A 13,742-nucleotide genomic window follows, 5' to 3' on the forward strand; every position below is an offset into this window, starting at 1 on the left:
CCAGTGTCATTTCCAAAGGATAAGCAAATCACATGTAGAGATATTCTAACTTATTTTTTGAACTATTTCAATCACTTTTTTTTTAAAGATGCATTTGTTTGCTTGAGAGAGAGAATGAGAGAGCACAAGCAGAAGGAGAGAGAATCTTAAGCAGACTTTGTGCAGAGTGTAACTCGGGGCTTGATCTCATGACTCCGAGATCATGACCCACGCTGAAACCAAGAGTTGGATACATGACTGACTAGGCCACCCAAGGGCCCCTTCAATTACTTCTTAATGTTTATATTTTACTATAAGTTAAGGAACCAGATTATATATGGATATTCAAGAAATCTAATTTGCTATTTGGTATATAAGTCATAAATGAATGTTAATGATTGAATATTTATAGACATTTGAAGTTTACAATGCATTTTACATGGAATATTTCACTTTGTCAAGTAAATGCTACCTCAGCCAATACAAAGCCCAGAAGTTCACAGGCAATAGGAGATTCCCTGGTTGTCAGTAACAAGAATCAAAAAAATCAAAGCTATCCAGCCATCTGAAAAATATTTGTTTTGAAACCTTGCAAAAACTAAATGAATTCCTGATTACAATTTAAAAAAAAAGGAATTTCGTACCAAAAGAAATTTATAGAATTAGGAGAAGACAAAATATCCCATTCACTCTATCTTCAATTCTCAAATTATTAGTTGTCCATAATAAAACCTCTGAAGACTATGTTAAATTTTTTCCCCAAATTTAAGTTGATTAGTTATTAGTTGAGGGCAAGGAACATGTCCTATTACCCTTAGAGTCCTACTAACTCAGCATAATACCTTGTTGTTATGATCAGGTAGTCAGTAAACGCTTATCAAGCAAATACTTTATTAGCACCACGCTCTAACCAACTGAGCTAACCGGCCACCCTTCAACCAAATATTTTAATTTCAGTTTAAACCAATTACATTTCTGTTAAAGATTAAATGTCATCAGTTGTTTGTATCAGTAAAGAATAAGTGAAACAGCTACTCACAGCATTGAGCTCCCCACTTTTGGGGCCCCATGGTGTATTTGGCTCCAGTAAAACATCACAATCTAGACTCTTTTCATCACAGGGACCAACCCCAGAATCACTTGAAAGAAAAAGACATTTTATGGAGAAATGTTCAATTTCCTAAGAAGTGACATGCCAATGATATCTTTTTCATTGCAAATATTTTATAAATCGCTCTTCAGAAACATAGTTCTTGAGCATTTAAAGTATGTCGCCTCAACATTTACATTGCTTAATTCATCTAGACACTGCCCATAGGGGAGCACCACGGCACTACCAAACACTTGCCAGGTTGTGAAACGGGCTGCTATGACTGGTACTTCTGTGAGAAAGGCCTTCATTAAAGGGTCTCCCACTCCCCCACCTGACTGCCTGCTGCAACTGCAAAATGACAGAAGTGACTTCAGAAATTATTAAACTCAAGGAGTTCAAATTTATGCAAAGATGACCTCAATGACTGATTTTTTTTTCTAGTTGCATCAATCAAGCATTTATTTTTTTTATTTAAAGATTTTTATTTATTTATTTGACAGAGAGCGAGAGATCACAAGTAGGCAGAGAGGCAGGCAGAGAGAGAGGAGGAAGCAGGCTCCCTGCGGAGCAGAGAGCCCGATGCGGGGCTCGATCCCAGGACCCTGAGATCATGACCTGAGCCGAAGGCAGCGGCTTAATCCACTGAGCCACCCAGGCGCCCTCAATCAAGCATTTAAGAAGGGCTTAAGTAACTTGGGCAAAGAAAAAAATCTCAAAAAACGAATTGCGGATCACAAACTTTCAATCACCAAAGACTCCTTTTATTCATTTTTTCCCCCTTGGACCTCCAATATTTTGAAGTATTTTTCCTACCAAGTAAACACCTGCTTGCTCTGAATGGGAGCTAACATATAATTTCAGTAAGCTTTCTGAAGTGATGTAAACGACCGGGGGGTTGATTTGGGGAAACAGTAGTGAATGGAGGATTCTGATATGTGAAGCATAAATAAAGCTGCAGCACAGCGTTCTCCCCTCCGCCTCACCTAACTGTATCTTTAGAAAAAGGCACAACGATGACATCTTTGTGTTTGTGGAGATCATCCAGTATTTTAGCAGTCGGGCAGGATGGCAAATCTCCACCTTCCCTTTGATCCTCAAGAGCAGCCACGTGGTCTTTCACTTTACAACCCTGTGTCATAAGAGACACTAAATTAGAGAGGTTGGTTTGTTATAGAAATGTTCCTGTAAAAATGATCGTATGGTTTTGTTCTTCTTTGCCCAGCAATATCGTCATAGCAACCATTTTACCACCTTTTTCTTTTTAGAGATTTTATTTATTTTTTTGTCTCAGAGAGAGAGAGAGCGCGCGCACACAAACAGACAGAGTGGCAAGCAGAGGCAGAGAGAGGCAGAGAGAGCAGGCTCCCCACTGAGTGAGGAGCCCGAAGCGGGACTGGATCCCAGGACACTGGGATCATGACCTGAGTTGAAGGCAGCTGCTTAAACCACTGAGCCACCCAGGCATCCCAGATTTTATTCATTTATTTTAGAGAGAGAGAATGTACGTGGACGAACAGGGGTATAGGCTGAGGGACAGGGAGAGAGAGAGAATCTTAAGCAGAGTCCACGCTGAGCACAGAGCCTGATCTCATGACCCTGAGACCAGGACCTGAGCCAAAACCAAGAGTCAGATTGTTATGGGGCACCTAGGTAGCTCAGTGGGTTGGGCGTCTGCTTTTGGCTCAGGTCATGATCTCAGGGTCCTAAGATCAAGCCCCACATCAGGCTCCCTGCTCTGAGGTGGGGCCTGTTTCTCCCTTTCCTGTTCCTTCTGCTTGTGCTCTCTGTCAAATAAATAATAAAATCTTAGAAAAAAAAAAGGGCCAGATGCTTACCCCACTGAGCCAAACACATGCTCTTTGTCATTTTTTAATAGTTTATTTTTTTAAAAGATTTTATTTTTTTATTTATTTGACACAGAGAGAGAAAAAGCAGGAGAGTACAAGCCAGGGAAGTAGCAAAGGGAGAGGAAGAAGCAGGCTCCCCTTTGAGCAGGGAGCTCAACTTGGGGCTTGATCCTACAACCCTGGTATCATGACCCAAGTGGAAGGCAGTTGCTTAACCAACTAAGCCACCCAGGCTTCCCATTTTTTATAGTTTATAATTCCCTACCAAAAATTTCCAAGCTTAGCTTCTATCAACTTAAACTAGTAATCTTCTTTATTTTATAGTCTGTGTCAATAATTCCAGTATTTATAGTTTCTGTGGTTTGTTTTTGTGGCATAAATTCTACTGTTCCCCTTCTTGGTAACCTACTTCCATCTATGTCAGGCTATCTTACTATGTTGAATATTTTATTAAAATATTGTTTGTAGCAATAATTTGAGGTGTAGAATAATGTTATTTTCCCCCAAAGAGAATTTTTACTGCTTTTGCTAGGTGTCTGGGAACAAGAGCAGTCTAAGATGACCTTAATCCAAGTTCAGAACTTGAAATTTCCTAGGCCATGCAACTGAATCAAAACCAGTTGCTGGCTGGGTGTTACCCAGGCAAAGAATAGTTTATTTCTGATTTAATCTTACTTTCTTTGGATCCCAGCTGAAAATGTAAGGGTAGAACTGTTACTCATTACTAACTCCATTCCTCCAGATCCTTTCCAGACTGGTATTGGCTCCCAGGGCAAAAATGGTCCCGAGTGCTGGCTCCCTTAGGTTTCTATCATTTCCTATACCTTAACACTAATTCCTTATTATCTTATTAACTTTTTTAATGCTTTCAGTTTAATCTTTATATTTATATATCATCTAGCTTTTTTACTGCCTTTTGATGGGAGGAATGGTCTGAATTACTAGGTCTGCCATTACTAGAAATATAAATCACCATATAAACTATTTAGATTTCACTTAGCCTAAGAAATCACCTCAACAATATCCATGATGTCACATAAAGATTTATCATACAGTTTAATTACTATTTATTCCTCAACTGTCTCATGATGAATGGAATATAAGGGGTTAACACAACCAGTAAATAGACAATAACAAGACAATGAGTTACAACTTTTAGAAGTATTGTTTACAACAATGTGAACATGATAGTTAAAACAGAAACACCATATCCACCAAGAAATCAATGACTAAAAATCATATTACTTGCAAAATATAACAAAACCATGAGTTAATAAAAGTCTTGGGCCTATCAAAGCTAATTCCATTTCGTTTACGGTGTCATACCTGATTTAAATAGCTTTGTATGCAAACCATCTAGCTAATATTAAATACAAACATCATGTGGGTAACCTATTACCTCATCAATAAAATTTCTGACTAATCGAAGTTGGTGACTGATTGTAAATATAACAAACTACCGTCCAGCTTAAATCCCATGATCCACCATTTCAGTAATATTCATGTAAATACCCAAAATTCCTTGGCCCTAAATCTCATCATACCCACCTGGTAAAACCTCAGTGACCCACTGTCTCCATATTTGCACTCAAGCAGTTTAGCCCTGCTGGAGAGAGTCACATAAAAGGCATGCTGGATTTCATTGTGAATTTAGGATTACCAAACTCCATTGGGCTCTCAAATTGCTTAGGAACCTACAACCTTTCTCTGGGAAATTCACTCGCATGTTTTCCAAAAAGACTATTTCAAACCTTGAACACTTTCTTCAAACCTTGGAAGAACCTTCCCTTTCCCCTCTCAATCTTAGCAGATGGCTTTTCCTCATACTTCAGAGACAAGAGGAAAGGCATTAGGTTGGAAAAAATGCATCCAAATGATAGAAACACAATATTACTAATAACTGCAAACATCCTACTCTTTCTTTACTGTTCTAACAGAGGAATTGCCCTTCTTCTCATCTAAACTAATACTGCCTCATAACCTTGTATCATCAACCTCTCCTCCTCAACTGGATCTCCCACTGACTTTAAAAAAGATCTCTAATATTAAAACAAAATAAAGCAGAAACAATAACCAAATACCTATAGTATAATTACTGATTTAGCTTCTCCATTCTCCAATTTCCCAAAAGGGCTGCTATTCATCCTGCCCACATTTGTTCTTCCACAATCCATACCAATCTGGCTCTGGTATCTAGTACTCCAACAAAACAGTTTTCACACATGAATTCCAGGTTACCATAGTTAAAGGACAGATTTCTTTCATTATTTTTTCTGACTTCTTGGCAGTATTTGGCATCATAGACTACTTTCTCTTTCTTCAAATACTACTCCTTCGATTTTCATGACAACATCCTTGGTTTTCCTTCTATTATTCCTGCCGCTCCTGATCTTTGTCTTTTGTAGGCTCGTGCTTTGCTATCCAGCCATTAAATTCTGGGAGTTTCTCTAGGCTTTTCTGTAGGCTCTCTGCTCTTCTTATGCTCACCTAGACCTGCTGGTTTCAATTCTCACTTATGTGCAAAAAGACTTAAAATTTTCACCTCCAGGTAGCCAATTCTCTGAGCCCCAAAACCCACATATCTAACACTCTTTGCCTGGTTGCCTCCTAAAACACCTCAATCTCAAAATGTCCAAAACAGAACTCCGAGCTTCTCCAAACCTAATTCCCTTCTTGTTTCCTCCTCAGTAGACAGAACTACCACTATCCAGTAGCACAAGCAAGAAACTGAGTTATTCTCGACTTTTTCCTCTATGATATAATCCATCAAGCCATTTCAGTTTTACCTTCTAAATTCTGAATTCATCTTTACAACCCTGGGCCAAGCTATCATCATCTTTAAGACTAAGCAGTAACTACTCTCATACCTGATGACACTTAATATTCCTAAGCCACTCTCCACACTGCAACTTATCTTTAAAAACAAAAAACAAAACAAAACAAAACCATGGCCTACAAGCTCCCATCCCTGCATTGCCTAACACCTACCTACCTTGCCAGCCTTTTCTTAAACTGTTTTCTATAACAGGCAGTTTTGTTCAGTCTTTCTCATTCACTGTGTTCCTTCTGGCCTTGGTATGAAGACTATGTCCCTTCTCTTTGCCTCAAAAACTCCTACCCACCCTTCAAATTTCAACCGAATGCCAACTCCTTGACTTCAATGCCCAGGTCAGACCAGCCTATTATAGACATTTATGGTCCTGCATGCTTCTTCAAACATTTCTTTGCATGCTTTTTTACCCCCCTTTTTGATACGACTGTATGAGCTATAAGCTCCACAAAGGGAGAAACTATTTAATTTTACAGAAATTAGATTATTCCCTGCCTTGCACAGTGTGTGACACAACGGTGGTACTTTAGAAATAACTGTTGTATGGATGAGGAGGAGGAAGAGCTTGAGGTTCTTTTCCTCCACTGATGAAATCTAATTACATAACATTTTCAAAAGTGTTAGTGATCAAGGACTCTAACCTACAGCAATAGTCACATCTTGTACCAACATATATGTGCAAGGATGTTCATTACAACACACAAACACCACCAATCTGGAAACAACCTAAATGTTCATTGATAGGTGGTTGGTTAAATAAATTGTGATATATGCACAGCTTAGGATATTATGCAGCAGTAAAAGAAATGACAGAAAGATAACCTAGGTATATTGTTGATTGAAAAGGGCAAGTTACAGAATAATATGAACAGTATGATCCTATTTCCAATATAAAAAACTGCATATAGTTTGTGCCTAAAATGTATAAAACAGGGGTGCCTCTGTGGCTCAGTTGCTTAAGCATCTGCCTTCGGCTTAGGTCATGATCTCAGGGTCCTGGAATCAAGCCCTGCATCAGGCTCCCTGCTCTGTGGGGAACCTGCTTCACCCTCTTCCACTGCCCTACTCCCAGCTTGTATGCATGCTCTGTCTCAAATAAATAAAATCTGGAAAACAGAGGAGGCAAGAAAACTTAATATTAAAAAAAAATTGTATAAAACAAAGTCTGAAAGGAAACTGTTAACTGTGGTTACCTCTAAGAAAAGATGCAGAACAAGGGAGTGGTATAAAGGGACTTCTACTTTTAACTATACTTATTTTTGTATTGTTTAAAGTCTTTCCTATAGGAATGTATCATCTTTATGCTTTAAAAACAACAAAAGGAGGAAAGATGAAATAGACAGTGCAGTGAGCACTGTAACTACAAAAGGGCAACATCCAAAATTTACCTTGCTGGCTCAATTGGTGGAGCATGAGACTCTTGATCTTGAGGTTGTAAGTTTCAGCCCCATGATGGGTGGAGAGGTTACTTAAAATAAGAAAATCTTTTTTTTAAAATAAAATCTTTAAAACAAACAACATAAAAACAAAATTTACCTTTGTAAGCTGAGTGGGATCAAACCGAAGAACCTTTTGGTTACAGCAGGGATAAATACCAGTGCCAACGGTACTCAGTGAACTTGATGCGGTAGGATAAACCACTGTTTCTGAGTGATATTGACAATGTGAAAATTCTATACAGAGAAAAGCCTGAATAAAAGAAATATATAAAATCAATTATTATTCCCACAATAAAATTCTACATCCCAAAAAACTTTACTCAGGACTACATAATGTATGTTCCATTTTCTTTTTAATTTTTAAAAAAATATTTTATTTTTTTTATTTGGGAGAGCAAGAGAGCATGAGCAGGGGGAAGGGTAGAGGGAGAGGAGAAGCAGACTCTGTGCTGGGCAGGGAGCCCAATTGGGGACTTCATTCCAGGAACCTTGGATCATGACCTGAGCTGAAGGCAGATGCTTAACCGACTGAGCTACCCAGGTGACCCTGTATATTCCATTTAAATAACACGTACAGAAAAGGAAAATCTCTAGAGACACAAAGTAGATTAGTGGTTACTTGGGGTTGGAGATAAATTGGGGAACGGCAGCAAATGGGAACAAGGGACTTTTTTTTGGAATGGTGGAAATGTACTAAAATTGGATGGTGGTGATAGATGAACAACTTTGTAAACTTACTAAGAATCAGTGAATCATACACTTAAAATGAATGAATTTTATGGCAGGTAATTACACGCTAATCAAATAAAAAGTTTTCCAATGAAAAAATGAAATAAAATTTGCCTCACTTGATTATTCTTAGACATATTTTTTAAGGTAAATATTTAGCACCAATGTTAATGAAAACTATGTGATAACTTTCAATAGCTGAATAGTTGAATTTTAATAATAAAATTAATAGTTTTCAGATGTTTACAAGTTGATAAAATAAAGAACAACATTAACAATTTTAAGCATTTATTTTAAACATAAAAGCAATAAAAGATAGTCCATAATTCCAAATTCTTAGTCATTAGTTCCAATTATGATTTTTAAACAGTTTTTAATTTAATTTTGAGTCTAGAAGTGCCTGGGTGGCTCAGTCACTTAAACGGCCAACTCTTGGTTTCGGCTCAGGTCGTGATCTCAGGGTCCTCAGATTGAGTCCCACATTAGGCTCTGCGCTCAGCAAGACGTCTATTTGAGGATTTTCTCTTTTCCTCTGCCCCTTGCCCCTGCACTCTCTCAATAAATAAATCTTTTAAAATTTTTTGAGTGATAATAACTATAAGGTATACTCTCATACACAAAATATTTTACATCTGAAATATTTTACGAGTTTATAAACTCTCCATAAGAAATACTGTAAATCAATATTCAATTTGCTATAAAGAAGTGAAAAAGTCCCTCATACTTTCTGTGTTCCAACATGCTAAACGAGTCAGATTTTAGAAGCTTGAAATCCTTGATTATTAGTGCTAGTCCGTTGTAGGGAGTATCTATTAAATATCTACCAAGTTTAAAAAACAAACAAACAACTCCCTCCCCACCGCTCCCCAAACCTAAGCTAACAACAAAGAGTGCTGGTGAGAGTGTGGAACAACTGGAACTCTCACACAGAGCTGGCAAGAATGCAAAATGACTCAAGGACTTTGGGAAACTAAGCATCATAAATGTTAAGCTTACATTTACCACACAATCCAGCAATCCTACTTCTAGGTAATAACTCCAGAGAAATGAAAACGTATGTTCATATGAAAGCCTGTATGGAAATGTTTATAGTTGCTTTTTTCATAATAGCTCTAAACTAGAAACACTATAAAATCCTTCACAGGTGAGTGGATAAACATACTGGGATACATTTACACAATATAGCGCAAAGAAGAAATAAACTGACACATAAAGCAATATGGATAAACTTCAAATCTATTTGCTAAGTAAAAGAAGCCAGATCAAAAAGCAAAATACAGTATGATTCTATGTATATGACATTCTGGAAAAGCCAAGTAAACAGGGACAGTAAACAGATCAGTGCTGCCAGAGGCTGGGGGTGGAAGAAGAAATGAGAAGGGGCGGGGCGCCTGGGTGGCTCAGTGGGTTAAGCCGCTGCCTTCAGCTCAGGTCATGATCTCGGGGTCCTGGGATCGAGTCCCGCATCGGGCTCTCTGCTCAGCGGAGAGCCTGCTTCCCTTCCTCTCTCTCTGCCTGCCTCTCTTGTGATTTCTCTCTGTCAAATAAATAAATCTTTAAAAAAAAAAAAAAAAAAGAAATGAGAAGGGGCCCAGAGGAATGTCTAGGCTGATGGAAGTGGCTTATGCTTTGACTGTGGTGGTAGTTACATGCCTATATGTGTTTGTCAAACCTCATAAAAAAGGATGAATTCTACTGTATAAGGATAAATTTTACTAAATGGATGCTATACTTCAACAAATCCAATTTAAAAAATTGTGGGAATTGGGAGTCCATTGGGTGGAAATTTACATAGTTTGAAAAAACTCACCATGGTAGGTTTGATAAGCTGTTCTTACTTCCATCTACTGAAAACTGTTACTCAAGTGAGAGAGGAAAGTTACTGGGGGCAGGAAGACATTAGGCATTTATAAAAAAATTTATGTAGAACACTCTGGATTTTTACCTAAGACTGATTAGGAATGACCATGACTTACAAAGATCTACTTATTCTATAAAAGGATTTATTGTAGGTACCTTCAAATAATAAGCTTTCTTATGCTTTTATTACAGATTTCATTTATTAAACAAAATGAACAAAATCTTATAATCTTTTTGGGAATACAACTGCTATAGTAAGAAGAGCACATATCAATAGTACCAAGTGCTTCTGAGTTTCTAAAGAAATTAATGGGCCAACAGAGAAACAGTTTGGCCCAAATAATTGAAGGTAAGGATTTTGATTTTTTTTTCCCCACTGAAAAAATAGATTTGGTCACCTAAAACCTGTTGATTTTCTAAAAATTAGACAAAGCATGATTGTTTCAGTAATGAAAATAAAGAGGAGGAGGTTGAAGATACATAGTAAGAGAGACAAAACCAGATACAAGCAATGTTTAATAGTGCCATTGTTTTTACCACTAGTTTCTTTAAAAAGATGTCATATATTGTCCAAACACATCCAAACATACTAATTAAACAGCATATGTTTAAAAGGCCTGCTCTGCTGGCCAGGAATCTGCTGGCTCAGTTGGTACAGCATGGAATGATTGACCTAAGGGTTGAGTTTGGCCCCACACTGGATATAGAGATTACTTAAAAACAAAATCTTAGGGGCCCCTGGGTGGCTCAGTCATTAAGCGTCTGCCTTCAGCTCAGGTCGTGATCCCAGGGTCTGGGGATAGAGCCCTGCATTGGGCTCCCTGCTCAGTGGGAAGCCTGCTTCTCCCACTCCCACTCCCCCTGCTTGTGTTCCCTCCTTGCTGTCTCTCTCACTCTGTGTCAAATAAATAAATAAAATCTTTAAAAAAAATAATAAAATCTTAAGAGTTTGCAGAGCAAAATATTCTTTTTTTTTTTTTTTTTAAAGATTTTATTTATTTGACAGAGAGAGAGAGACCACAAGTGGCAGAGAGGGAGGGGAAGCAGGCTCCCTGCTGAGCAGAGAGCAGGATGAGGAGCTCGATCCCAGGACACTGAGATCATGACCTGAGCCGAAGGCAGAGGCTCAACCCACTAAGCCACCCAGGTGCCCCCAAATATTGGTTCTTTTTTTCTTTTTTTTTTAAATATTTTATTGATTTGACAGACAGAGATCACAAGCAGGCAGAGAGGCAGGCAGAGAGAGAGGAGGAAGCAGGCCTCCTGCGGAGCAGAGAGCCCGATGCGGGGCTCGATCCCAGGACCCTGAGATCACGACCCGAGCCGAAGGCAGAGGCTTTAACCCACTGAGCCACCCAGGCGCCCCCCAAATATTGATTCTTAAAAAAAAAAAACAACTCACCTGATAACATCTTGAACAAGTTAGCCAGTTGACTGTTCCCCACAAGCGCCAATATACATCTCTCCAAGATTTTAATTCTTCAAAAAGACTATTCAAATACTCATGAACATCCCAAGTCTTATCCCTGGGGAAAAGAGCCTCAATTATTCTATTATTTTACAAGCAAGTAATAAAAGCAATTTATTTTAAGCAAATGTTTTTAAATTTGTGGCTTATTTCCAAAAACATTCCCCAAATGATAGCTGTGGGATAGACTACATTGAATAGTAGAAAAAAATCTCATTTGGGAGTTTGTTTATTCTCTTTTTCTGTGGACAACAGAAAAAGATACAAAAGACTGAAGGCCAAATTATTTTGCTAAGCTAAATATATTTTGAGCACGCTAACAGTTGGGACTTAGGCATATGATGCTAAACAGAACCTTTATTCTAATTGTACATATTGTAAAATAAGTTACTAATCAATGGTGATTCTAAACATTTCTTTATATCATTTTCAAAAGGCATTTTCAAGTAATTGAGTAATACAGTAATATAAAATCAGGTCTTGGTAACACACATTTTGAAGTTAATATAAACTTAAAAAATAGCAAAGGCTTACAACCCTATTTGCTATGTCCATATGTAACTCCAGTTCCTGTTTTTTCCAAGTCCCTTAATCATTTTGAGCTTTGCTATCTTTGTCCTTATTCAACAAACAACAAAATGTCATGATGTTATTACAAATTGCATAGGCACATCTGTTTTAATTAAAGTCAACTTAAAAAAATGTCATCAATAGCTGACTTATAGGAAAATACTTTAAATAAAACAACAAAAATGAATGTTGAAGACAATAGCAAGTTTTTCACATAGTTAACAGTTATTGCTGTCAGAATGGAAGTACTTTCTGAAAGGTGAAATCAAGTCTCAAGACAAAAATAACCCCACGTGCTTATAATAACTAACGAAGATTCCCCTGATTATTGTATGAAGAGAAAAATGAAAATTTTAAACATGACTCGAGGGGCACCTGGCTGGCTCAGTAAGAGGAGCATGTGACTCGATATCAGGGTCATGAGTTTGAGCTCCATGTTGGGTGCAGAGACTACTAAAAGAAAAAAAAACTTAAAAAAATGCTTAAAAAATAAGCATGACTGTAATATTAATAATAGGGTTAAATGTGTTTCTCTATATTTGTTTTAATGTTTAAAATACGAAACAACATTTATAATATTTTTTCCTTTAACAAAAGTGCTGTACATTTTTTAACATAGAAAAAAACAACAAAATTAAAAGCATCCATAATACTATCACTTAAAGGTAACACCACAGTTTACATTTTAGTGAATGTTTCTAGTTTTATGACTTTTTTCACTTAATTCACCATTAACAACTTGCTATATAAGTATACATACTTTGACAACATTATTCTCAAAGGCTGCACATTAAGAATTAATGTTTTATATAGATATATTACTACATGGATAGATTTTAGTTCATTTAATCATTTGGATGTTGCCCTTTTCTTTTCTACCTAAACAATATAGCAATAGGTTTTCTTGTTGAGTGTTTTCAAAAATCTAAAATTACTTTTGTGGATAGATTCCTAGCAGGAATTTACTTATTTATTTTTATTTATGTATTTGTAGAGAATATATACATTTCAGAATTCTTGCTTTTCTAAGATTTTATACCAATTTATAATACTCTTCCCTCTACTGAGAATGAGAACTAGTTTTGAATTTAAAGGGGAATAAAATTGGGCTACATATTAATGGAATACTGACAAAGTATGAAGAATAAATAGATTAGGGAATATCCAGTTTTATTTTTTAAGATTTTCTCTATTTGACAGAGAGAAAGACACAGCAAGAGAAGGAACACAAGCAGGGGGAGTGGGAGAGGAGAAGCAGGCTCTCCGCTGAACAGGGAGCCCAATGCAGGGCTTGATCCCAGGATACTGGGATCATGACCTGAGCCAAAGGTAGACTCTTAATGACTGAGCCACCCAGGCACCCCAGGAATATCCAATTTTATTTTATTTTTATTTATTTTTTTAAAAATATTTTATTTATTTATTTGATAGAGACCACAAGTAGTCAGAGAGGCAGGCAGGGAGAGAGGAGGAAGCAGGCTCCCCAATGAGCAGAGAGCCCGATGCGGGGCTCGATCCCAGGACCCTGAGACCATGACCCAAGCCGAAGGCAGAGGCTTCAACCCACTGAGCCACCCAGGTGCCCCGGAATATCCAATTTTAAAGACAATTTCCTCATTTACCGAAATTTATCTGAAAGTAAATATGGTTCTCTGTCAAATTCAATATAATGTTTGTATAATAAAATCATTAGAGAAAAGAAATCATTTTAATGGCACTGACCAGAATATCTTTCAAGATTAATGCACAATAATTTTTATTATTTTGAAGTCTAAAAAATCATGAAATTTACTCAATAAACAAAAGACAGCTTTTACAAAACTTGTTTTGAAAGCATCTTTGCAAGTCAAAGCTGAATCAGAAAAAACTGTTGTTTTATACCTTGTAAAATTAGTTATGTTTTTAGAAAAATACTAGTAATTCACAT

The 13,742-nt window shown here is 37.1% G+C and overlaps 1 protein-coding gene across 5 annotated transcripts in view; it reads right to left on the minus strand.

Annotated features, from left to right (window-relative positions):
• SANBR (SANT and BTB domain regulator of CSR) overlaps positions 1–13,742 on the minus strand; it is a 54,029-nt gene that overhangs the window by 18,118 nt on the left and 22,169 nt on the right. For all 5 annotated transcript variants that reach the window (XR_006815164.1, XM_045979974.1, XM_045979975.1 and 2 more), the window contains 4 exons: positions 11,180–11,303; positions 7,286–7,438; positions 2,056–2,201; positions 1,019–1,118 (listed from right to left, as the gene is read on the minus strand). Coding sequence is in view for 4 of the 5 variants with exons in the window: in XM_045979974.1 (XP_045835930.1) it covers positions 1,019–1,118; positions 2,056–2,201; positions 7,286–7,438; positions 11,180–11,303 (523 nt within the window). In the remaining variant the exon portion in view is untranslated. The remainder of the gene's footprint in view (positions 1–1,018; positions 1,119–2,055; positions 2,202–7,285; positions 7,439–11,179; positions 11,304–13,742) is intronic.

Source organism: Meles meles, chromosome 15 (assembly GCF_922984935.1).
Source record: "Meles meles chromosome 15, mMelMel3.1 paternal haplotype, whole genome shotgun sequence".
In the NCBI taxonomy this organism is placed as follows: domain Eukaryota; kingdom Metazoa; phylum Chordata; class Mammalia; order Carnivora; family Mustelidae; genus Meles; species Meles meles.